We start from the raw sequence: 27,378 nt of genomic DNA on the forward strand, positions 1-27,378 counted from the left end.
CACAATAGATACCAATATGCCCTGGACCCAGACACTTGAAACACAGCCTGTGCGTCCTACAGTGCGTCCTAGTGTTGTGCTCCAAACTGCCACAAACCTGACATTCTTGAGAATGTTTGGGGAACTGTTTATGGGGGCCATTTTGTACATAAGGGCCATTTTGTACAGACTGAGTGTTGTTGCCTAAAGCCATTTCTAACACTCTCAAAACTCTATCCATTGTGTTATTCTCAGATACAGACGACAGCTGCTCTAGCTCTGGACTACTGACAGCCATAGGTGACACGCTTTGTTCGTGATTAACAACCACCCTCTCCTGTGATGACTCAATGGCGACCACATGTTGTGTCAACCGACCTCGACTCGCTCTATGCTCTCTCAAATATTCATCCAAATGTCCCTGCACCTTTGATTTGATTTGATTTGATTTGAAGTCTTTATTTCGAACATGCAATGAATACAACAAACAATAACAAAAAAGAAAAACAACTCAATCTGCATGTTCGAAAAGGAGTAGGAAGAAGTATACACTTATTTAATCCTACCCCTTTTCCACTACTCAAATGAGTGTACTATTTTAAACATAAAAAAAAAAAAAAAATATATATATATATATATATGCAAAACAAAAAACTATATATGTATAAAATAAAATAAAATAGAAACAAAATAAAAATGTAAACACCCGTGAATATCAAGTCCCTTCTTCATCCCTGTACCTTGTGAACATAATTTCCTTATACATCAGTTTGAATTGTCTCATGTTTGGACATTGCTTTAACACCACATTAAGACTGTTCCACAGTATCACTCCACATATTGAGATGCAGTGTTTTCTCATGGTAGTGCATACGTTTAGCACCTTTAAATTGTGTTCTCCCCTCAGATTATAACCCCCCTCCCTATCAAAGAACAATTCTTGAATGTTTCTTGGAAGTGCATGACTTTTTGCTTTATACATTAATTGTGCCGTTTTAAATTCCACAAGATCATTTAACTTCAATGTCTTTGACTCCAGAAACAATATGTTAGTGTGATCACGATAACCTGCAATGTGAACTATCCTTATGGCCCTTTTTTGGAGTATAAAAAGTGGTTGTAGTGTAGACTTATAATTGTTTCCCCAGACTTCAGCACAGTAATTTAAATATGGTAAAACTAGTGAACAGTAGAGAATGTAGAGTGATTTTCTATCCAGGATGTGCTTTACTTTACTCATGACTGAAATGCTTCGTGAGAGTTTAGATTGGACATGTTTTTATACCTCACCTGCTGTCCACTCACGAGATGGCTTACTTTTGAACACTAAAGACAACTCCTTATCGGGGCAGTTACGGATGAACATGAGAACTAGATGCTGGCTCAGGCTAGTCTGAGGTTCCCCCTTACTAAGAAGACACTGTTCTGTGGCTTCTGCTGCTTTGTTAAGCCTAATCCAATAGTCAAGAGGATTCTCGCTTGCATATGCTTTGACTGCATAAAAGTCAGCTAATGGAAGATCTGAGTGAATAATATCACCAAAATGTTGCCTCAGAATGCTAAAAATAACACCCACCTCACTGACAGTTGAGTTGCTACGCATCCATACTTTGGTAACGTCCCGGGCCCTCCCCATTAGCTTGTTCATAACCTCCTCAACTTGTTCAGCTCCAGTACAGTTATTTTTCTTTCTGATATACGTCCTCATGAGTTCCTCCCACTCAAAAACAGAGCACTTATCTGTGCTGTCCCCTCTAAAATAGGGTGGGGCATTTGCATCTGAACGTAACACAAGATTCATTTTGGATGCATCAATCACAGTATTCCCACATTGGTCAGGTTGGAACATCTGTTGGGGATTTTGTGAAACTAATACAGGTGAAGTCCCCAAGGTTGTGTTCTGCATTAACGTCATTCTAATAGCTTCCCCTATTTCTGACCCAATGGATTTTATCAAATTGGCCATTTGGCTGGGGGATGTTTCAACACTAGTGTTGTTCATTTCACCAGGTGAGGGAACAACCGGGGTGAAAAGTAACGATTGGGCATTTCTCTCAGAGTGACCCTCTACACTCCCCCTTCCAGGACTAGAGGAACCTGAACCACCTGGACTCGCCGGAGTAGACTGCATAACCGGTGTGTAACTTAGAACCCCTCTCCCTCTCCCCACAGTCAAGTTCCCTGTAGGAGTGTTTCCTACGTTCAAAGTCATTTTCAGTATCAAATGGTACTTTTACCGTTATACTCACAGCGTGTTTTAGGTAACACACTCAAAATCAATAAACTTGATGAGAGACCGTATCTTTTTCAAAGGATTCAGTGCTCTCCAGCCTCCCTCAGGAACAGACGGCGAATGCAGCGTCCACGTGACCAGGCCGCACCGGCAGCATCCACGCGTCTAGGCCGCACATGAAGCCTCCACGTCTCTCCAGCACCACCGGTGGTCGGCTTCCGCTGACCAGTTGATCCGGATTGTCTCTGCACCAGTTTGTAGCGTGATCCAATCTGCGTTGTGTCTGGTGTGAAGTGGAAGTAGACTCCGACAACGGTACTCAATTGATGGTTGTTTTATTGGTGATCTCCTGTTAGCGAACCAAAACAGCACATACAAAACATGGCGTGAGCTACCATCATCACCGTGTAGTCCACCTCTGTGCTCTTTCACGTTAGAACTCAAAGAGAGCGAGCGCGCGCGCACATTCAAAACAGCGCGCCATCCACAGTTACAACAATTGTTAGCTACTATTAAATACATGTAGCTCAGTACAAGTCAACTTCAGCAAAAACATATGAAATAATATGAAATGAAAGACAGTGTGTAAGCATTAATTAAACCGAAATACAAAAACAACGGTTCATACCTGTTATTGAACCAACACAGCACACACAAAACATGGCGTGAGCTACCATCATCACCGTGTAGTCCACCTGTGATTGCCAAACAGAATACTAGTTAGCACACAACGGTACTGTGGCTGTTTTACACAGGGTGAATTAATGTCATCACACAACAGGGTATTTCAGTACCAAAACCAAAACATAAATCAATTTTACAAGTTATACATAGTGTTGTGAAGGATCAGATTAAACCGAATATATATATTTATTTATATATATATATTTAATTGTATTTGTATATAGTTTGATATCCCCTGTATATTCCTTGTACAATATGCACTGAATATCCCTTTAGTCTACTAAACAGCCCATAATAGTTTCATTCTACCATTGGACGAGAACCTGGCGCCAGGTTGCCATACCCCTAGGTCCAAGTTCAATCGTGCCGCCCAACATGTCGGGGCAAGCCCCGGTTCCGCGCAGGAATATGTCGGGCGAAATACGAATGGTACTATTTGTTCATAGCGCATATATATATGGCGCAAGTAAAGTAGAACTTTCTTTTAGTCCAGTTCTTTACCCACCAACAGAGTGACAGACGCGAAGCCTCCCCACGACGCACGTGTGGTGTAGTAAGGCCTACTTGGCCCCAGAATAGGCATTGAGATATCGTGTAGATTAATAGTTGAATAGTCATAGTTTGGCACTATACCGTCGAGTTGGACGTATTCTATTAAGCTAATAATAGTCTATTTATGTATGGTGCATCGTTCGGTTAGAGTTCTAAAGTTATCAGTACCCCCATCGTTCCTGACGTTATCTGGACGCTTAACCAGGCTGGGCAGACCCCTAGTGGTGCTTGCATCCGAGGAGCTCCGGGCCAGGGCGACTGGACCTGTATATTGGATTACTCTACCCGGACGACGGCGAGCCTTCCACGGCTTGGATTATGCTTTGGGTGCTTTGATTATTCCATGGATAAAGGCCAACACTGCGGAGTGTTGGAACTACCCCCCGGAGAGGACTCCAGGTGAGACGGCGCTCTACACCAGTGAGGTCGCCTCACGTCTCTCCGTTGTGGACCGGCATCTACCGTCCACAGAGGGTCCAGCTGTATTCGTCTGCGGACCGAGGTTCTGTGGGCACCGTGTTCAAGACTTTGAATTCTCCCAAGAAACCGTCGGCCAGATGGGATACCGCCAGCGGCTTCTCTAACCCCCCCCCTCCTACTGTCTTACAACCAGCGGGACACCCCCCCCCCCCCTTAGTGTATCCAGCTATAATCATCTAAGTACCATCGCTATAGTTTCCTAAATATTCCAGGTTGTATACTTACTCCCTGCGTAACCAGAGATTGGACATTCAATGTTGATTTACCTACGAATACTCATTTGCCATACAAGTGCATATTTCAAATCATAAATGTAAACAAGTGAACGTTGTATATACCTTTTGCTATATTAAACCTTCGATTTGGTACATTTGTGTGGATTCGTTTCATCAGGTGGGAAAGTGTTCATCATACTTATATCATGTACTGGATGGCCAGAAGTTAAAGTACAAGAGGTAGTGGTATTAAATATCATATCTAACAATACAGTCAGGGAATTGTACCCCTCAGTTACAATTGGTCCTTCGAGCCGGAGGGTAACTAGTGTAATATTAATATAGTGTTATTAATATCGAAATGGCCTATGATGAACACTCCACGAAACGATCCTCCTAACCTAGAACGCCCGCGGCGCAGACGACAGACACCTCAGTACTTAGAGGCTTACACTGTCAGTCAACTACCTAGCCTTCGACAAACGGTAAACGCGGTAAAAGTAGAAAGTAAAATTATGTCTGACCTTAACGACCAGGTTTCCCCGACCACAGAGGCCCTAGTAGGTCCTAATGTAACTGACCAAGCTCACGGTGGGGACCAGGAGGGAGCGGACATGCCTTTACCCCCCGCCACTACCCAAGAAGTAGTCCCCGACCAGCCCCGGGAGGAAGACGACCCTACAGAGAGAGAACTCTGCACGGAAGAAGAGGAGGAGAGCGCCGAGGAAATAGAGCTCCAGGACTCCCCAACGAGTACCCCCAGGAGCGGCTCACGCAGGAGCGGCTCACCTCCACAACCGCCTTCCCCCAGCGAAGCGGAGAGGATGCTACAACAGGCGTTCCTCGTCAGCCTGACAGCCTCTACCGAACGCGATCGACTCCAAGCGCAGACGCTTAGCGAGCGTGAACATTTTACCATTGAAAGAGACCGTCTCCAAGCACAGGCGCTTAGCGAGCGCGAACAACTCCAAGCGCAACAACGGAGCGAAGAAGAGCGCACACGCCTGGAGATAAGACGCCTCCAGACAGAAGAGAATATGGCAAGAGACCGGGCCGACGCCCAGCGCGCCGCTGCCGGTGCCCAAAGAGAAGCAGATCTCACCAAGCGCGAAGTCGAGCGCGACAAGTTACAAGCGCAGCTAATGGAGCAGCTGATCCGCAAGGCAACACCCTCCCCCTCCGCCAGGGGTTCAAGGAACTAGTCGAGACAACAGTCATGGGCAGCGTCTCCTCAACGAGCAAGCGACCCTGAACTTGACCAACAGACCGAGCCTATACCCCCCGCAGACCCCCTTCACAGACCGGTCCAAGCGAGACCCAGCTACAAGGAAGGAGCGGCATACACTGCGGAGAAGCTAAATAAACGAGGTCTCTCCCCCAACGCTCGCCGATGTATCAGCCATCCACGGCGTCATACATTGCCACGCCGTCATTTCCAGACTTCGCCTATGAGAGTCGAGCACAGTACACGGAGCTCCGGATGTGCTTAGAGACAATGATGGTGGATGTCGCTGATGAACGCCACAAGTATGCAATATTACTGAAGCACCTGAAAGTACCGCGAGCGCACAATATAGCGCTAGCCTATGCCACCTCTTCGACACCATACACAGCGGCCCTAGCGGCGCTGGACCAGAGATATGGACGTATATGGGATTACGTAATCCAAGAGATAAGGCATATTGATCGCCTACCCCCAGCCACGGACAATCGCTCATTAGACGACCTGTCAATCAAAGTGCAGTCCCTGGTAGGGATGCTGGGAGCGCAACGGGAAAAGGGCATGCATGAGCTATACGCCAACTCTAATGTTGAGAGGATTTTGGAGAAGCTGCCACCCGCAAGACAGGAGCGCTTTAGGCGGCAGAGAGATTACCGGGATCCCAACGGCCCCGAGCCATCCCTCCTTGATCTAGCCGACTTCCTGGCGAGAGAAGTCAGCAGCTTACGACTAGATACATTCGGGCGGAGCACGCCAAGCTCCAGAGAGGGACCCAGGAGAATAAATGATGGAAGAAGATCGGTGACTGTCATGCACCAATCAGTCAGTACCGAGCAGTAAGAGTCACAGCACCCCCTCGAGAAAAGAGAAGTGGAAGATAGCGTGTCCCTACTGTGAGAAAGAACACTGGCTGTCACAATGTGACCTATTCACAAAGATGAATGCAGAAGAAGTGAGTCAATGGATAAAGTCCAACAGGCGCTGTTATCGATGTGCGCGGCCCCACATGGCAGCCGAATGCCGCCTAAAGAAAAGGTGCAGCCGGTGCGATGGAGCCCATCTAGATATACTACACGAAAGTAACGGAAGACGGCCTCCACCTGCACCACGGAGCGGCACCAAGGCAAGTGTCATGTACATTGACCCCGCCAGCAGCAGCGGCGCCCAAGTGCTCTTAAAGGTAGTCCGTGTGACATTGAGCTACCAAGATAAAGTCATGGACACTTACGCCGTCCTTGACGACGGGTCAGAGAAGACCCTTCTGCTCGCGTCCGCTGCGGCCCAGCTGGGACTGCGGGGGAGCAAGAACGAAATGACGATTCGGACAATAAGAAGGGATTTAAAGACGATAAAGGGCGAGAATGTCTCCTTCACTATCGCAGCAAACGGGCAGCCAGAGCGACGGTACAAGATTACAAATGCTTTCACCAGCCGAGAAATAGGACTATCGCAGTACACCTACCCTGTCACCAAGTTGATGGATAAATATGTGCACCTGCGCCAATTACCTATCCCGCTCATAGACGGCGCTACCCCGACCCTGCTGATAGGCTCCGACCATGCAGAACTCATAGTCCCGATTGACCGGGTTCATACAGGACCCCGAGGCTGTCCTGCAGCAGTCGAGACCCGCCTAGGGTGGACCCTACAAGGCCCCCTCGCTAAATCTCTCAACCGAACAGCAGCCACTAGCTGCCTCCACTCCAGAACGACAGAAGAAGACACCACTCTCCTGCAGCATGTCGAGAGGCTATGGACACTAGAGACAATGCCCTTTAAGAACGAAAAGAAAGATATTCGTTCTAAAGAAGACATTTACGCCATCAACCTACTCGAGCAGGGGACAAAGAGAGTCACAGTCGGCGGAGTGATGAGATACGCAACTCCACTCCTGAGGCGAGAGGGAATGCCCACCTTTCACGCAAAGAAAGACGCCACGGAGCGCTATCTATTGAACACGGAGCGGCGCCTAGCCAAAGACCCCGCTCAAGAGAGTGTGTACCGCGCTGAGATTGAGAAGCTAATCACAGCGGGACACGTAACAAAGATTGACATTAAAGAGGCCGATCAGACGACCGAATCATGGTACGTGCCGCATCACAAGGTCCATCACAACGGCAAGGATCGCATTGTGTTTAACTGCAGCTACCAGATCGGATCCCAAAATCTGAATAAAGAGCTCTTGCCCGGCCCCACACTCGGCCCCTCCCTACTAGGCGTGCTACTGCGCTTCCGCCAGGACAAGGTGGCTATCAGCGGGGATATCAAAGGGATGTTCTTACAGGTGAGACTAGTAGAGGAGGACAAGCCTCTGCTGCGGTTCCTATGGAGAGAGAGGATCGGAGACGAGAACCCAGCCATCTACCAGTGGGAAGTACTCCCCTTCGGAACCACATGCAGCCCGTGCTGTGCTACATTTGCACTACAGAAACACGTCGCAGAGGACCCAACAGCAGATGAAGAGGTCCAACACAGTGTGAAGAACAGTTTCTACGTGGACAACTGTTTACAAAGCGTTTCGACTCAAGAAGAAGCCGAGGCTCTCCTAATCAAGTTACGCGCCTCCCTGATCAAAGGCGGCTTTGATCTCAGGCAGTGGGCCAGCAGTGACCCGCACGTATTGCGCAGCCTCTCCCCCGCGGACAAGGCTGCCAGCAGCGAGACCTGGATGGCGACAATCCCAGGAGAAGCCCAAGAAATGACACTAGGACTAGTCTGGCGCTTCAAAACAGACTCGCTCCACTATAGACACAAACCCTTGGCTCCAGAGCAGGGAAGGTCGACGGCGATACCGACCACCAGACGGAGTGTGTACAGAACACTCGCCAGACAATATGACCCGTTGGGATGTATTCTACCTTACACCACCAGGGCAAAGATGATTGTACGAGCACTATGGGACAAGGACCAGGGCTGGGACGACCCAATACCCGCACACCTTGCCTCAACATGGAGAGAGTGGGAGACGGAACTCCGCTCACTCCCAGGCGTCAATATACGCCGCAGCTACTTCCCATCCACAGTGAGGCCAGAGACATGCGAGATTGAGCTACACGTCTTCAGCGACGCCTCCGAAGTAGCCTACGGATCGGTGGCCTACTTGCGTGCCCAAGAGAAGGGAGGAAAGATACACACTGCTTTCATCCTGGCCCGCTCAAGAATAGCCCCATGTAAGCAACAATCTATCCCACGTCTAGAGCTCTGCGCAGCCCTAGCGCATCTAGCCACGCTAATCCAACGTGAACTCACCATCCCGGTGCACAGAACAATCTTGTGGTCAGATTCCACGACAGTACTCACATGGATCAAGTCTGATTCATGCAGATACAAAGTCTTCGTGGGAGTCAGAGTCACCGAGATTCAAGAGTTAACAGAAGCAGCGAGCTGGCGGTATGTGGACACCAAACACAACCCAGCTGACGTCATCACCCGGGGAATGTCTCTGGATGACCTAACCCGTCGCAACATCTACAGTGACGGACCAGAATTCCTCAAGCTCCCGGAAGGAGATTGGCCTACGCCCACCCCGCGGGAAGCAAGTAACGAGGAGGCTGAGAACAAGAAACCTATGTTCTGTGGACTGAGCACAGTCGCCTCCACAGACCCCAACATAGATGACTGCATTACCCTAGAGAGTGCGCAGCAAAGAACATTCCTGCGGCACCACCCAGAGATTCAGTCCACCACTGACATGTCAGCAGCTGACTACGAAGAAGCAGAACTCCTTCTACTACAACGAGCCCAGAGAGACTCGTTCCCCGATGAGCTAGACTGTCTACAGGGAGGAAACCCTGTCCCATCAGACAGCAGACTGATTCACCTGGCACCAGAGAGTGACGCCCATAATCTCATCAGAGTGGGTGGTCGCCTGCGGAGAGCCCCCGATCTACCGGATGATACTAAGTACCCGATCGTCTTGAACAGCCGACACAAGGTCACAGAGCTGATCATAAAGAAATACGACGAGGATGTACACCACGCAGGAGCAGAGAGAGTCCTCACGGAGATCGAGGGAGTATTGAACTCAAAGCCCCTCGGTTACATCTCCAGTGATGTAGCAGATGTCGACCCAGTCACCCCCACCACACTCCTAATGGTGCGGCTGGACCCCGCGCTACCCCAGACAATGTACAGGCCTGAAGAAGCGAACGGCCGAAGAATGTGGAGGTACAGCCAAGTACTAGCTGACAAGTTTTGGAGCAGCTTCCTACTTCACTACCTACCGTCTCTACAGACCCGCCAGAAGTGGGTAAAAGAGAGAGACAATTTGACAGAAGGAACAGTCGTCATGATTATTGACCAGTCACTACCCAGAGCTATGTGGCCGGCTGGCCGCGTAAGCAAAGTGATCACCGGTGCCGATGGCAAGGTCCGAGCAGCTGAAGTACTCGTCCAGGGGCGCACTTACACACGTCCCGTGGCGAGGCTCATAGAACTGCCCCGACTCCCAGATACTATCGATGATGACCATGACCCCATGACTTTGTGAGTTGACTGACCCTTACAGCGGACCTTGAGTGGTAGACAGTGCGGTTAATCTGTCTCTGCTTAGCTAATTAGGTGGGACTAATTAGGGGGCGGCTGTTGTGAAGGATCAGATTAAACCGAATATATATATTTATTTATATATATATATTTAATTGTATTTGTATATCGTTTGATATCCCCTGTATATTCCTTGTACAATATGCACTGAATATCCCTTTAGTCTACTAAACAGCCCATAATAGTTTCATTCTACCATTGGACGAGAACCTGGCGCCAGGTTGCCATACCCCTAGGTCCAAGTTCAATCGTGCCGCCCAACATGTCGGGGCAAGCCCCGGTTCCGCGCAGGAATATGTCGGGCGAAATACGAATGGTACTATTTGTTCATAGCGCATATATATATGGCGCAAGTAAAGTAGAACTTTCTTTTAGTCCAGTTCTTTACCCACCAACAGAGTGACAGACGCGAAGCCTCCCCACGACGCACGTGTGGTGTAGTAAGGCCTACTTGGCCCCAGAATAGGCATTGAGATATCGTGTAGATTAATAGTTGAATAGTCATAGTTTGGCACTATACCGTCGAGTTGGACATATTCTATTAAGCTAATAATAGTCTATTTATGTATGGTGCATCGTTCGGTTAGAGTTCTAAAGTTATCAGTACCCCCATCGTTCCTGACGTTATCTGGACGCTTAACCAGGCTGGGCAGACCCCTAGTGGTGCTTGCATCCGAGGAGCTCCGAGCCAGGGCGACTGGACCTGTATATTGGATTACTCTACCCGGACGACGGCGAGCCTTCCACGGCTTGGATTATGCTTTGGGTGCTTTGATTATTCCATGGATAAAGGCCAACACTGCGGAGTGTTGGAACTACCCCCCGGAGAGGACTCCAGGTGAGACGGCGCTCTACACCAGTGAGGTCGCCTCACGTCTCTCCGTTGTGGACCGGCATCTACCGTCCACAGAGGGTCCAGCTGTATTCGTCTGCGGACCGAGGTTCTGTGGGCACCGTGTTCAAGACTTTGAATTCTCCCAAGAAACCGTCGGCCAGATGGGATACCGCCAGCGGCTTCTCTAACCCCCCCCTCCTACTGTCTTACAACCAGCGGGACACCCCCCCCCCCTTAGTGTATCCAGCTATAATCATCTAAGTACCATCGCTATAGTTTCCTAAATATTCCAGGTTGTATACTTACTCCCTGCGTAACCAGAGATTGGACATTCAATGTTGATTTACCTACGAATACTCATTTGCCATACAAGTGCATATTTCAAATCATAAATGTAAACAAGTGAACGTTGTATATACCTTTTGCTATATTAAACCTTCGATTTGGTACATTTGTGTGGATTCGTTTCATCAGGTGGGAAAGTGTTCATCATACTTATATCATGTACTGGATGGCCAGAAGTTAAAGTACAAGAGGTAGTGGTATTAAATATCATATCTAACAATACAGTCAGGGAATTGTACCCCTCAGTTACACATAGCAATTAAACCAGATATTAGATAACCGAAAGGGCGTACCTCTGCTCTCGTTCATGACAAACTCAAAGAGAGCGATCACTTCCGCCGGCGTGTCTCTCGTCGACAAACCGGCTAAACCATTTTGTACATTGGTTGAAAGTATTTACTATACAACAATTACTCAACTGGAAAGATGACCTATCCTCTCTAAACCCATTATAAAAGACCAAAAGGGATTTCGTTTGGAGAATCAATAACTCAATATGAGGAAATTAATATAAACTAGTAACCAAGGCACCCCTCCAAAAACACTAGAGTGAGCTCGGTCCACTTTGTTCCTTCAAAGTAAGAGTGTTTCCGTCTTGGCCTACTTATTTAAGATGAAAGATAACAGTTTCTGTCCATGATTCTAGCATAACAACTTCACTCTGCTACATATATATAAATCTATAGCTTATTAGCAACGATGCAGCAGTCTTGGTGAGGACACATACGGAGCTGCATGCAGAGACAGCAGAAGGAGGAGAGGGCCAGGCACAGAAAAGGCAACCAATCCCACACAAAACATACAGCCTGCGACCTCGCCTAAATTAGTCCAATCCTACAGTTCCAGCTGCCTCTGATCATTGAAATCAAAGTCTATGTTAATGTTCCTAGTGAGGCCTTCACACAGCCTTGGACAAACGGCAGTTCACACACTCTTCAGTCAAGAAACAATAAAAACACAGGAAAATCACTCACTGCAAACGGCGGCCGTACTTGATTGATTGATTGATTGAAAACTTTATTAACAGATTGCAGAATGGGTACAATACAGTACAGCTCAATACACACAATTGTTAAGGGGATGCAGACCAGAGAAATACTTTCGTCTTGTTTACATCAGGGTCCCCCATTTTCAATTCATCAGGACATATATGACATACATGACATACAGATAGACAGTACTGCTACATCTATACATTTATGACATACCAGATTTGCAAATACAGTACTGTTTGTGATACAAAAAGAGTCCAGAAAAGAGAGTATATACATTTGACGTAAAAACTGTACATTGGGGGAGGTTGGGTAGGTGGGGGGGGGGGGGGGGGGGGGGGCTGTACATTGGAGGTGGTTGGGTGGGTGGGGGGCAATCAATTGTAGTTACTGGAGAAGTTTAACAACAGCAAAACTATACCAAAACATCCTTTTGCAAACTCTCAAACACATCTTGCAGTATATCATTCCAAGTCTCCTTTATCCAGCCGTATGCAAATGCATACACAAACACATGCATAATCGCTAAAAACGCCTGAGCTTAAAGTTTGTACATATAAGCTTTTAAAATACATTTGTGACAATTGCAAGTAAAAGATATTTTAAAATATTTGTCCAGAGCCCCACCCCCCAAGAAGAAAAATATTGTTCTGTTAGGATATCTGTTTAACAGTACTGTATATTTGCATATTGTGTATGTCACAAATGTAACAGTACCGTATATCTGTATGTCATAAATGTCATATCTGTATATCTGTATGTTGTGTATGTCATAAATGTCATTATGAATTGAAAATGGGGGACCCTGATGTAAACAAGACGAAATTCTCTCTCTGGTCTGCATGCCCTTAACAATAAGTGTGTATTGAGCCGTACTGTATTGTACCCATTCTACAATCTGTTAATAAAGTTTTCAATCAATCAATCAACCAATCAATCAAGTGTGCACTACTCACGTCCAACAGAAGAGGCAGCAACGTGCCAACGGCCGTCTAGACCTGCGTGCCGAAAAAAGCAAAAGAAGAAAGGAGGAAGTACTCTCGTCCTGAAAAGGGTTTTTGATATCTCTCTCCCTAGAAAAGGTAACGTTAAACATGTACTTTGGGATATGTGTGTAGTCTTCTCTATGACAATAAACGTATAATGTTTGGTAATACAATAATGCAGTTTGTACCGTGAACGTTAGGTGGCCGTATTAAATGTTGCTTTCCTTTCCCCCTTATAATAATTGGTGCTTAACCGGCATAGCGAGCTAACCATCCAACTGTTAGCTCGGCGTTAGCGTCGTTAGTTCTCCGTCAGCACGTTAGTACTGAACCCCCCTGTGTGTTTGACAGGAGGCAGCACTTCAACATCAACCTTTAAAAAGTCCCCAATGTGGTTATTATCACCATCAGTATAGCTAGCTAACGCTAGCCATATCGCCGCTTGCTCTCCCCCAATGACCTAGCGTTAGCTGGCTAGCTAGAATGACAGCTAATGATGTCGTTAATATCGTTTAAAGCTTAAATTAACCTGCCATTCTAGCTCCACGGTGGCCAGTTTAGTGGGTCACGTGGCCCGACTGAAACAGCTTGTTGTCGACGTATTGATTGAAAACTACAGATTGCAGAATGGGTACAGTACAGTACAGCTTAATACACACAACTGTTAAGGGGATGCAGACCAGAGAGAGACTTTCGTCTTGTTTACATCAGGGTCCCCCATTTTCAATTCATCATAACATATATGACATACATGACATACAGATAGACGGTACTGCTACATCTATACATTTATGACATACCAGATCTACAAATATACAGTACTGTTTATGATACCAAAAGAGTCTAAAAAAGAGAGTATATATATTTGATGGTGTACTGTAGAGACTGTACATTATTACTAGTCTCTACGTTAGTAACTAGCCTACCGATATTGCGAAGCCACACACACATTAAAGATGTATCGATGTCCACACACACATAAGTCTAGGCTATTCCAATCAAACAAGGGGCATATCCTAGATGTAAACCCAGAGACCGCTGTCTGCAACTAGTCAGTCACCACACACACACAAGTCTGACGCCGATTGCATTTGGGATAGTTCAGATTTTTGGAATCCTAGCCCCATTTCTTGCGTACCAGTGTTGTTTTGGTAGAGTCCAATCTCGGCACAATCCACGCAATTCCTCATACTAGTTTAGGATAGTTGGCTACAACCCCAATACAAAGTCAATGGGGGGTCACAAAAATCCTATCTGTACAAGCTGACTGAGGTTCACTGAAATGTACAAGAGGGTGCAATCACAACTCAAACTTATTCCAATCGTGTCTTCTTAACCTGGTGCAACGGTCCAGACAGACTCGTATACAGTAGAAGAAATAAGCAGCAGACACAAATAATGTCCTTTAAGTGCTTTCATTGAGCACAAGGAATACAATGCCTGAAACTCGCAGAAAGCACTGAAATTACCAACAGTGATGCAGGACACCCTTTTATAGATGTTGCTTGATTATGGCGGAAATCATAATCATGATTATTTTGATTGATATTGAAATCATGATTATTAAACACACAATTACTCATTGATTTGAGAACATTGCATGACGACGACTGAATTTGTTTTACCTTCTCTGCCAAAAGCTGCCTTTCTGTCATCTTCTACAAGTTACCATAGATGTTTCAAAATAACTGGAGGAACAAGCCGTGGCTCCCTCTTCTCACTCAACATGAACTGAACTACTGTTTGGACTTGGGGAGAGGGGTGAAGCACACCGCTTTGAAGGAAGTGTGCCGCATTTACAACTCAAGACTAAATGAGACCAACACGGCATGCCGCACAATAATCGTTTTATCTTCATGATCTTGTTTTCATAATCGTGGGAAGCCAAAATCCGAATTGAAATTGAACAGCGTTGAATCGCCCCGGCCCTATGTTAGCTGGCCACCAGCTAAAACACAAAACGGGACATGATCCAGCTACCAAAACACAGGTTTGTTGATCACAGACGTTGTCACAAGGTGGAGCAGCTCTTATGACATGATGGGACGATTTTTAGAACAACAACCAGCCATCTGCCGTGAGCTCCTGTCAGCAGAGGTCAGAGAAGGAGTATCTTTTCACTGCCAGCCAGGCTGCCTCAACCAGAGGGATGCCACCTTGCTAATGTCAGAGGAGAACATGCCCACTCTGGTCTTATCATAGCACCACGTCATGACAGACTTTAACCATATGGAAGCGTGTTCTTTATACAACGATAGTTTTCCTAAAATGTAATTTAAGAAAAAGAAAAAAAAAATATATATATATAACGCTTTGGTTACAGCATCGCAATATATCGAATTGTAACCCCTGTGTCACCGGATCCATGCCAATACACAGCCCTAGCACTGAGTACATTAAAGTACATGGAAAATATACTATGTTGTGCCCCTCTGTACTAACGGAAGCAGCAAGGCAAAGCTCTGGCATTTTAATTTGATTTAACCTTTATTTACCAAGGAATTCTCATTGGAAATGTCCTTTTCAAGAGAGACCTGGTCAAGGTAGCAGCAGTAGGCTTACTTAATCATTCCAACAGTCAACAATACAACATACAACAATTCACAGAGACTGTTATTCAGTCCAGTCTCAAAAACATTTACACTTCTGTTACGAACTGGCTCAAGCTCGCAACAATAATGTGGGAGACACAGGCACAATTTAAGAAACGACAAAGAATATATATATATTTTTTGGATCCACTTTTTTTTCTCCTATTCTCCCATCCCAATTTAGCTGTTTCCCTGTCTTGAACGTTGCTCGCATATGCCCCCCACTGGTCAGTTGTAGGGAGGATAGAAGCCTTGCATCACGTGTCCCCTCCGGTACACGAGGAGGCAGCCTGTCACGTCTTTTCACCTGCCAGCACGGACTCTCATTGGCGAGGAGTAACGCGTGGGAGGCTCACACTACCCGCACCATTTCCTGTCTGCTGTGCAGGCGTCCCCTACCGGCCTGTAGGAGTCGCTGTCCACAACGTCCAGATTACCACCCATCGACTTCCACCCGCTGACTCTGCCAATTGAGCCAGTATGACGGCCGGCCCAAGCCGGAGGCAACGCCGACAGCCGGATTCGAACCCGGTGTCTCTTACGTTGGTGACGAGCGCAATGTCCGCTGCGCCACCCAGCCGCCATACAACAAAGAATTTATTATAATTAAACCAAAGGAGCAATATATATGAATATCAGTTTGTCAGCAGTGTGTGGATGAGTGTGCAGCATGAATGTTGTAGGTGTAAAAGCACAGAAAGTAACCAAAACCAAAGGAACCAAAGACAACAACCAAAAGAACCAAACCAATCAAACTAAAGGACCAAATGTGTGATATCCTGCCTGGGACACCCCGGCCCAGGTGTGCCCCAATTAACCTGACGAGCCTTCCCCAGCTGTGCTCTGCCAGCCAGAGCAGAGGAAGACAACACAGTGTGGGGGAGGGTCGTCACACTCCTCAGCTACAGTATCTTGTATACTGCTTTTAAAATCACCCAGAGGTGTGAGATTTGTTCAATTCAAAGCTGTTATTCATAGTTCTTTTACGAGCCATGGGAACATTATAGACAAACCGCTCTGGGAACATAGCGAATAGCTGCTTCTTCAGTTCAGGTACAGCAGGGAATGATTTATAAATAAAATAGCATTTAGCATGCCGGCTATTCTAAATGCACAGATAAATGGATAAATGCTCTTTTCCTTGTACCTTAATGTAATCACAGCACCAGGAATACATTGTGGCACGAGAGACGAGACAGCAGATTGTTTGTCACCATTTTATTTATTTAAAACGGACCTCTAGTGAACTGCAGATGCTATTTCCTCAACTACTGTCCACTGTAGTAGACCCAGCCCCAGTTGAATAAATAGTCTTATTGAAGAAATGAAGCAGTTCACTAGAGGTCTGCTCTCCTTATGTATTGCATCTTATGTTACTCCTTATATACACATTGTTACTCCTTGTTTATTATACCTTATGTTACTACTTATGTATTTATACACCTTATGTTACTCCTTGTTTATTACACATTATGTTACTTCGTATGTATTTATGTTATGTACACCTTATGTTACTCCTAGTTTATTACACCTTATGTTACTACTTGTGTATTACACCTTATGTTACCCTTATGTATTACATTGTATGTTACTCCTTATGTAATTAATGTATCTTTTCCTCTCTCCCGTCTGGACGTGGCTGTGATGTTTGCTCCAGCTCCTAGGAGCTCACCACCACCAGTAAAGCTGTATAAGCACCGGGTTGACGGGAGCGATGGCAGCGGCACGTCGTCGTATGGGGAGCTGCGCGGTGACATCGCCATGAGCTACAAGCCCATCGCCCCCGCGCCGTCCGGCTCCAACCACACCCCGCCAGGTTGGTACCACCAGGTTGACCTAAGTATAGACTGTTCCTTATATATATAGGCTTGGGCGGTATGACGGTATTACGGTATACCAGGATATTTCGAGATCCCGCCGGTATGATTCTCAATACCGTGATGTCACAGACTGCTATTACACTGACACGGAGTTGATTGTAGTGCACAGCACGCGCCAGCAGAGGGTTACGTGGCTATCGTTCTGGGAGCTAACGGTAGTACCTGGCTGGTGCTAACTAACTGGCTATCGTTCTGAGAGCTAACGTTGATACCTGGCTGGTGCTGGCTAACTGGCTATCGTTCTGAGAGCTAACGTTGATACCTGGCTGGTGCTAACTAACTGGCTATCGTTCCGGGAGCTAACGTTGATACCTGGCTGGTGCTAACTAACTGGCTATCGTTCCGGGAGCTAACGTTGATACCTGGCTGGTGCTAACTAACTGGCTATTGTTCCGGGAGCTAACGCTGATACCTGGCTGTTGCTAACTAACTGGCTATCGTTCCGGGAGCTAACGTTGATACCTGGCTGGTGCTAACTAACTGGCTATCGTTCTGAGAGCTAACGTTGATACCTGGCTGGTGCTAACTAACTGGCTATCGTTCTGAGAGCTAACGTTGATACCTGGCTGGTGCTAACTAACTGGCTATCGTTCCGGGAGCTAACGTTGATACCTGGCTGGTGCTAACTAACTGGCTATCGTTCCGTGATTTGTTTACTTGGTAACACGGGTTGCTAAGGAATTTAGGTTCGAGGTTGAAGAAAGTGCACTTTTAGGTTGAAAGAACGGCCCTAATGTCAACGTGTTTCAATATAAGCGTTATGTATGGTGATAACGAGTATATTGTTAGCTCCGCCCCCCCCCGGGTAGTTGCCGTATTAATGGTATCAACCCGTAGGGGCACTCGGGTTATACCACGTTACTTTTCGTCTCTAGGAAAAGGGGAGGGGAGAAACGGCAGGCGCTGAGGCTTGTTAAATTGCTCGTTCTCAGCTTGATATAATTAACCTCTTAAGGATCGGGCAAAAATGGGGCTAGTTCTTTTTGTTTTTTTGACTATTGCATAGCCATGGTAATTTTGATTTATTATACTTTATACCTATAGCACATGCATGGGTCTGGTCTCTTTTGAAAGGTAACATTCTGAAGATTGTTACCCAATAAAGAAAAATTACTTTGAGTGCTAATGAAATAAATGAACAGGTTTGAACACACTGAAGTGAATGTTTTGTGTACTCATTTCTTTTTACTGGTTCCAGTTGAGAGGTAGGAGCTGGAAAACATAATGGTTCCATAGCCTGAAGTCGTATGTAGTATAGGTCCAAAGTTTATAAAAATCCCACAGAAAATGAATGTTTTACAAAGGTTTTTGTAATGTGTGATGATTATCCAAAATGGCCGTCCGCTCCCTTCATTCAGAGGCTCTCGTCAAAACAATGGAATTCTTCGTCTTCTTGTGTCACCTTCCCCCACTCTCAGCGCTCGTCTGGGATCTATTTAGGAGCAGATGCTCCTTGGCTACAAAGGCGGTCAATAATTTTCACTGCCGGGGGTCATGCTTGCGCACGGCGTGGCACTTTGCCCTCGTCTGTCGGCTCCGGGCTGCTTTTTCGCCGATCAACCAATAAATACATTGTTGGAAAGTTGAATTTGCCACCTTTCGATCATCACCCCACTCAACCTATTGCGTGCTTCCATTCTCGAGTAATTTGACAAGCCATTCGGACAAGTGACCACGTCCTGTTTGCCCCTGTCCTGAGCAGACCACATAATCCATAAAACTAATTTATTTTGCTCATAATAGCCGTTTCGCGAGTTGCAAACAAAAGGCTCTGGGCTTTCAGAATATTTCGATTTTATCGAATTCAGATGATAAATAAATATTTCATGATGATTGTGGAAAGTTGTGCTTAACACTTTGTATCGCTTGAGTGCCAGCGCTTTAGTCAATGAGAGGACGGGGATATTTGCAAACGCATAAACTATATCTTAAATTATGGCTATGTGTCTAATACGCCCGTCGCTTATCAATGACTTGCTTGCAGTCAACATGTACGAAACGGATAGTTTTTTCATCAGTACATTTCCGCTTTATACCGTTTTGAATAAGAGTATAGTTTTGAAGATTTCTAGTGATTCCAGAAAAATCCCTGATAATAGCTCTTTAGTGGAATACACAAAACACGTAATTTTTCGGCCTATTTATGAATAGTTTTCAAATAAACGCTAGATTATCGATAGTATATGTGTACTTATGCACGCTAGAGAAGCGGGCTGAAAAATCAATTATCCATGACCTGGTCAGCGCTAACGTCATATACACACATAGGGGACACGTTGTGAACGCTGTGAAAGAAAACTGATTAACCCAATACTGGTAAAATAGATTCCTTACCTCAGATCAGATGTTCTGCAAAAAGATTATTCCAATTCCTGATCGCCATTCCAAATATCGATCACGTTTATTGATCCAACGTTAGACCTCGAAACAGATAATCCACACTGCTTTCGGTTGCCTCAATGAATGCAATAGTCTCCAGGGCTGTACGCTAAGCTTTTTCACTAGGGGCACACTTGCCCCTAAATTAGAAATTTAGGGGCAAAAAATATGTTTTAGGGGCACATTTTTAAATAACAATTTTACCATTATAGTGCAAAAAAATATGTTCCTCCTGCCTCATTACTGTGGTCCTTTTATTTAACATTTAAGTGCTTTTGTTGTCAGGTTTGTATCTTTTATAATGAACCAACTAGGGCTGGGCGATATGGCCTAAATATGATATCACGATATTTTCTGACCTTTCGGCGATACACGATACACATCACAATGTTTTTCTTTTTTACCCCAAACAATTCATTATGAGGCTTACCAAGACAGTATGAGTTTGCAAGCTAACATTAAAGACAAAATAAAATACCCATGCATTTAGCATTTTTATATTATATATTAGATTTAGATTATTGGATTATTAGATTATATATTGCATATATTTAGCAATGAGATATTATATGATTTAGATATGAAATATGATGAATTGAAAATGGGGGACCCTGATGTAAACAAGACAAAAGTCTTTCTCTGGTCTGCATCCCCTTAACAATTGTATGTATTGAGCTGTACTGTACCCATTCTGCAATATGTTAATAAAGTTTTAAATCAATCAATCAATCAATAGCATTTTAGCATTTTTATGAAACTACTGTATATTTGTATGTCTCTAAATGTTTTGATGAATTGAAAATGGAGGACCCTTATGTAAAAAAGCCGAAAGTCTTTCTCTGGTCTTCATCCTCCTGTACTGTATTGTACCCATTATGCAATCTGTTAATAAAGTTCTCATTCATTCATTCTGACGGAAAACAGAATCATTTTGATTGACAGTAGAGTCTGCCAATTACGTCACAACGCTTGCACCCGCCCTGCTGTTCTTAGCACCAATCGGCAAGCGCATTCGTTTTTGACTTCCTGAATGCTGAAAGGTGTGTTGACAACAACAAAGCTACTAGTAACATTAGCTCCCCGCGGCCCACAAGTAGGAGACCAGTGCTCTGCAGGATGACTAAATGAGGCATAATGATTTTACCTCAACGAATGTTATAATAAAAGCCTTTCCATACATCTGTCTGATTGAAAACTTTATTAACAGACCGCGGAATGGGCATATCTCAGCACGGGCTGAGATATGAACGAGTAACGTGTGGACCAGATTGACGCGACACAAGGTTTACACAACAGCCCCCACCCCTTGTTTTATTGTATTTGTACCTGTACTACCTGCTGTCAGCTGTTTATCTCTCTCTGTGAGCTTGATTAGCTCACGTTAGCTAGCGTTAGCTCCACGGCTAACCCTGAACTAAATCAATTACTAGGTTCTAAAGCATTTCGAGTAGTTTTCACTGCACATAGAAGCAGCCAAACAGCGGGAGAATTTCGGGAGCATATGGCCAAAACCCAGTTAGGAACCATCGATTCCCATCCCTACTACTAACTTTACTTTTCTTCATAGCTAAATCAGACAGCCAGTCTATCAGAGTGAGTGCTCAGTTGATTTTCCCCGCTGATCATACCTGAGTGCTCAGCGTCATCACACGCCTTGGATCATTTAGGAGTGAAATGCGAATGCAAGGCTTGAAATCGCTACTCGCAAGCCCGCCCCCAAATATTATTTACCAATCGCAACGGCCAATTAAAGGGGCAATTTGCGATGAGATCATCGCAGCGTACAGCCCTGGTCTCAGGTTACATGGCTCAGAAGTAAAATGTGGAATTTGGAGTTTTTTTTTCTCATGCATTTTCATTGACTCCAATCCAATGGGTGCAATACCATCAGGGAGACGATAGGGGGCGGTATTTGCCCTTTTCGAGGTCAGAGCCAGTCCCAATGATAACGTGAGGCTGGATGGATGAAAAATGAATGGATATCGCTAATAAAAGAAATAACGATTAAATAACGAGATTTCTCGTCATTGCCACTCAACGCATGGCGGCCAACAATGAGATTTCTTGTCGTTAGCACCCAATGTGTTAAAGTGCTTGATTTTTACCAAAAAAAGTCAAGGCCCGGAATTCCTTGAAAACAGCCAATTTCTTAACAAGGTGCTTAAAAAGTCATTGAAATTCAAATCAACCATTTGCATTGAATGTTTTGTTAATCCATGATCAAATTGTTCTGGATCAAGAAATCGTTTTTTTTGTTCTGTTTTAATCAAATCTGACGAGTCGCTGTCTCGCGCGCTCCAACTGCTTTTCCTAATGTCTTCGTGTGTCATGCTCTAGCTTGCTCTAGCTGGCAAGCAGGCCAAGAAGATCATTTTTATCCACTTTTTCTCCTTATTTTCTCCCATCCCAATTTCGTGTATCCAACTCTCCCCTCCCCTGTCTTGAACGTTGCTCGACTATGCCCCCCACTGGTCGGTTGTAGAGAGGATAGAAGCCTTGCATCACGTGTTCCCTCCGGCACACGAGGAGGCAGCCTGTCACATCTTTTCGCCTGCCAGCGCGGACTCTCATTGGCGAGGTGTAACGCATGGGAGGCTCACACTACCCTCGCCACTTCCTGTCTCTGCTGTGCAGGCGTCTCCCAACCAACCTGTAGGGGTCGCTGTCCACAACGTCCAATCCCCACCCATCGACTTCCACCCGCTGACTCTGCCAAATGAGCCAGTACGACTGCCGGCCAAAGCCGAAGGCAATGCTGAGACTGGGATTCGATACCGGAGTCTCTTGCATTGGTGACGAGCGCAATCTCCGCTACGCCACCCAGCCACCAGGCCAAGAAGATCTTAAAAAAAATGCATTTAACACTTTCAGTGCCAGCCATTAGACGGGCCCCGCTGTAGCAATGCCAACGCTTTAGCCTTCCCTCCACTGAAAAACTGCGCCCGAGACATGAGTGTAACACAGGGTCTGGAACAGGGTTTACTGCACTCTCGATACTGCCACCTGGGAGGATCTGGCCGGTACGGCACCCTCGGCGTCGCAGTATGCCTTCTAATGGCAACATACTGACATTGAATAGGATATTAAAATCGAAAAAAAAGGAAAAACTATCCAAAAACGTAATATTACGTGGCCTGGCACTCAACCGCTGGTGCGCAAACAGTAACATGTAATATTACGTGGTTGGCACTGACTGTGTTAAAAGTTAATTGTATCCTTCGAGTGACATCCTTGAAAATGAAAAATAGTGCTTGGAAAAGTACTTATAAGTCCTTGAATTTAATTTTGCAATGTCTGTGGGAACCCTGCATAAGTTATGAATGTAAAATTGATATAAATATTTGTCATGTGTGCTATGGCTTTCGAGACCTATTTCTGAAGTGCTGTGGCTATCCTATCATCACAGCATTCTGTCAGGCTTTGCGCCTCCTGGTGGTATAGAACAGAACAGCAATCAACCTCAAAATCAACCGTGTCTGCACCTCGGTAGAATGGTAGACACAATATACACTCTATACACCTATGAACACAAAATTGTCTCTGGTAATGTGGTAATGATGAAAAGTCAAAATTGGACTGGTATGGTCTCTTAAATCAAAGGTGTTTGGTGGCGTCTGATCTGTTCCTCTTCTCTGTCTAGGCTCCAGTGTTCCCTCTCCATCCTTGCCTTCCTCATCCAACTTCAGGCCAGCCTTCAGTGACTTTGGCCCACCTTCCATGGGCTTTGTTCAGGTATGTCCAGGGGAGATTCATCCTACTGGTTCTATACATAATTCTTTCCATACATTTAGCAACACTAGTAGCTAAACATTCACAGAAGGGTAGATAAACTAACTGCATTATAATTTATGCCAATAACATTCAGTTTTGTGGTAGATAATCCCGAAAAATAAGAGAAATAAAATGTTTTATCCACAAGGTCATTTTATTGACAGGAGCTGGGTAGTGTAGCTTTTCGAAATTTCAACAACATTCAAAAGCTCGTCTCGTCTCCTCATATGACTACAAACAAAATGGCGGCGCAAATACTTTTGCGTCTATATTCGCCTGTAACCAAATACATTTCCAGAACTCCTATTTCACAAATAACACTTTAACCTATTGGTAACTCTTGGCTACATTTGGAAAAGAATGCAACATTAACTCATAAGAGTCTGGAGAGATGGATTTATGGCTTGGGTCCGGTACCGGACCCGTCAAGCTTAAGAGGTTAAGCCCGGGCTGAGATTTATTTCACGTAACAAATGGATCAATACAGTCCGAGTCCGTATTAAGTGATGTTTAAGCCTGAGATAAATGTTTTATTAGTAAACTGCTACTCCTACTGGTCGGTCGGGGCGCCTGTTCAGCAGGGAGGGGATCTGGGGGAAATAGCGTGAACCTCTGCACGCGTTATGTTCCCCAAGTGAAAACTCCTCGTTGTCGGGTAAAAAGAAGCGGCTGGCAACTCCACATGTATCGGAGGAGGCATGTGGTAGTTCTACACCCTCCCCAGGCCGACAGTGGGGCAATGCGCGCAACGACTAAATTGGGATGGGTGAAAAATACAGAAAAAGCCCAAAATTGTATAGAATAAAAAAAGAAAGAGACCCAGGGCTTTCGATGGAGGTCCATAGATGTCCCTAGATAGTGAGAACATGCAAATGGACCTTGTAGAAGTGGACCAATCTTCCATTTACTTGGGTATGTACCTCACTATGAATTGAAAATGGGGGACCCTGATGTAAACAAGACAAACGTCTTTCTCTGGTCTGCATCCCCTTAACAATTGTGTGTATTGAGCCGTCCTGTATTGTACCCATTCTGCAATCTGTTAAATAAAGTTTTCATTCATTCATTCATAGGCAAATCTTCTGAAAATATGGCTAGGGCTTAAGAGGTTAAACATGACTTTAAGCATACCTCATATATGCTATATCTCTGTTGGAAATGTGTTCGTACAGGGAATTGTGATACTGTTATGATTACGTTTGCGTTTACAGTTACAACTGCTCTTGTCATGATGATGATTTCTGACTCATTATAAACTCTTCTTGCACCCCTTCCCCCCAAACATACACACAGCCTGTGAAAGTGTCCCAGGGCTCTACCTACAGTGAGCTGCTATCTGTCATCGAGGAAATGAGCCGTGAGATCCGACCCACCTACGCCGGGAGCAAGAGTGCCATGGAGAGGCTAAAGAGAGGTACTGCAGTCTGACATGACTCGTGTCAACACTATCGAGAAGAAATATACACTACACTACACACACATAGTTGTTCGTTTTGGTAGATTAATGGAACGGTCTGGACGGTACATGTTACGACTGACCAGTGGTAACAATATTGATCACAATTCTGTCTGGCGGCTTTATCATGTATTCTGACGGACCCTCCCCTGTCCTCTAGGTATCATCCACGCCCGCGCACTGGTCAGGGAGTGTCTGGCGGAGACGGAGAGGAGCGCTCGCACATAACCCTTTGGACCGACCCCTTTTTGCCCTCCACCCTTCCCTCTGTAGGAGCCCTCGTTCTCATGATGACGCCCCCTTCTCTTTTGCCCTCCACCCTTCCCTCTGTAGGAGCCCTCGTTCTCATGATGACGCCCCCTTCTCTTTTTGCCCTTCCCTCTGTAGGAGCCCTCGTTCTCGTCCCCTCTTTTGCTACCACCCTTCTCAACCCCTTCCTTCTCACTCTTTGCTCTTCTCTCGTTCGCTTCATATCGGGTCACAACCCCCCCACGTTACTGTGACTCACTTCTGTTTCCCTGCTTGCTTAAACCACAGTCTCTTTTTTGTTACCTTTATGGGGTGTATTCAAAATGCAAAGAGTCGAGCGTTCAGTAGATTTCCCAGAGGAGAGCTCATGGAGGTTTTGTACTTGTTTCCAAACAAGACAGTGGGTGACTTTTTTTCTAAGCTGAGCTGTGGGTAAAAATTAGCAGTTTCCTCCTGGTCGGATACGACCGACGACACCGGGGTTTGTGTAATATTGATTTTTTATTATTATATATATATATATAATTATTATCATCATTCTTTTTTGATCTGATAATGACTTTTGGAATAAAGGATAGTTGATTTTATATTAGACAACGTCGATAGACAAATCGAATCAACCCCTCGAAGCTGCAATACCGAACACCACTTGGTAGCCAAAGGATCAATTCAGCATCGTATTTCCCCTCGTCAATGCAGGCATTTTGAGTAAACCCCAACGCATCGCTGCACCTGCTACTGAGTCTCGCTTCGCTTTCATCGCATCCTGTAGTCGCGACACACCGATGAATTCCTCTCCACCCTTTGAACTCTGTACATCTCAAGTCAGTTTGTTAGTATGGCGATTTTGTAAACCAGATTTTTGCAGTTCTGTATGTATATCTTAATTAAATGATAATAAATAGGAAAAGTTTTCAATGAAAGATTTTGAAGAATTATTATTTACAAAATGCATGGACGTTATTGATGAATGAATGAATATTGCATTTATATAGACATTCGGTGCATAAATGCTTTACAATGTATGGTGGAAATTGCCTCGTTCACCACCTATGGGGGGCAGTAACTCAGGAGGTGGAGCAGTCGTCTGGTAATCGGAAGGTTCCCACTCCCGGGCAGCGTGTCGAAGTGTCCTTGAGCAATACACTTAACCCCTAATTGCTCCCGATGAGCAGCTTGGCACCTTGCATGGTTGCCTCTGCCATCGTTGTGTGAGTGTGAGGAACAGAATTGTAAAGCGATTTGGATAAAAGCTGCTATAAAAATGCAGTCCATTTACCACTGTGTAGCATGGAACCTTGGGCTACACAGGCTCAATGGCTGCATTACACTGTAGCACCGAACCTTGGGCTACACAGACTCAATGGCTGCATTACACTGTAGCACGAAACCTTGGGCTACACGGGCTCAATGGCTGCATTGCACTGTGTAGCACGGAACCTTGGGCTACACAGGCTCAATGGCTGCATTACACTGTAGCACGGAACCTTGGGCTACACAGGCTCAATGGCTGCATTACACTGTAGCACGGAACCTTGGGCTACACAGACTCAATGGCTGCATTGCACTGGCACCTGGCACACATCACACTACACAATGGCTGCATTACACTGTAGCACGGAACCTTGGGCTACAGACTCAATGGCTGCATTACACTGTAGCACGGAACCTTGGGCTACACAGACTCGATGGCTGCATTGCACTGGCACCTGGCACACATCACACTACACAATGGCTACATTACACTGGCACCTGGCACACATCACACTACACAATGGCTGAAAGACTCAACAGACAGGGATTGATATCCAATTAAAGGAGAGGGATGATTAGGTGGCCTTGATGTCAAGAGACCTGATTGGGAACTTGGCCAGGAACATCAGGGAACCCTACTCTTTGTGACGGACGCCCTGGGTTCTTTAACGACCAAATTCAGTCGAGATCTGTCGCATCATTCAGATTTTTAACTCTGACTATAGTACCA

The 27,378-nt window shown here is 45.5% G+C and overlaps 1 protein-coding gene across 1 annotated transcript; it reads left to right on the forward strand.

Moving 5' to 3' along the window:
• Positions 1 to 13,095: 13,095 nt before the first annotated feature.
• On the forward strand, positions 13,096 to 26,311 carry cdk2ap2 (cyclin dependent kinase 2 associated protein 2). The gene is made up of 5 exons (XM_084318102.1): positions 13,096 to 13,164; positions 17,317 to 17,475; positions 23,559 to 23,650; positions 24,983 to 25,103; positions 25,306 to 26,311. The coding sequence occupies exons 2-5, from the start codon at positions 17,421 to 17,423 to the stop codon at positions 25,371 to 25,373; spliced, it is 336 nt and encodes a 111-aa protein (XP_084174228.1). The 5' UTR covers positions 13,096 to 13,164; positions 17,317 to 17,420; the 3' UTR covers positions 25,374 to 26,311.
• Positions 26,312 to 27,378: the final 1,067 nt, after the last annotated feature.

This window comes from Notolepis coatsorum (genome assembly GCF_963971535.1).
Source record: "Notolepis coatsorum genome assembly, chromosome: 7".
NCBI lineage: Eukaryota > Metazoa > Chordata > Actinopteri > Aulopiformes > Paralepididae > Notolepis > Notolepis coatsorum.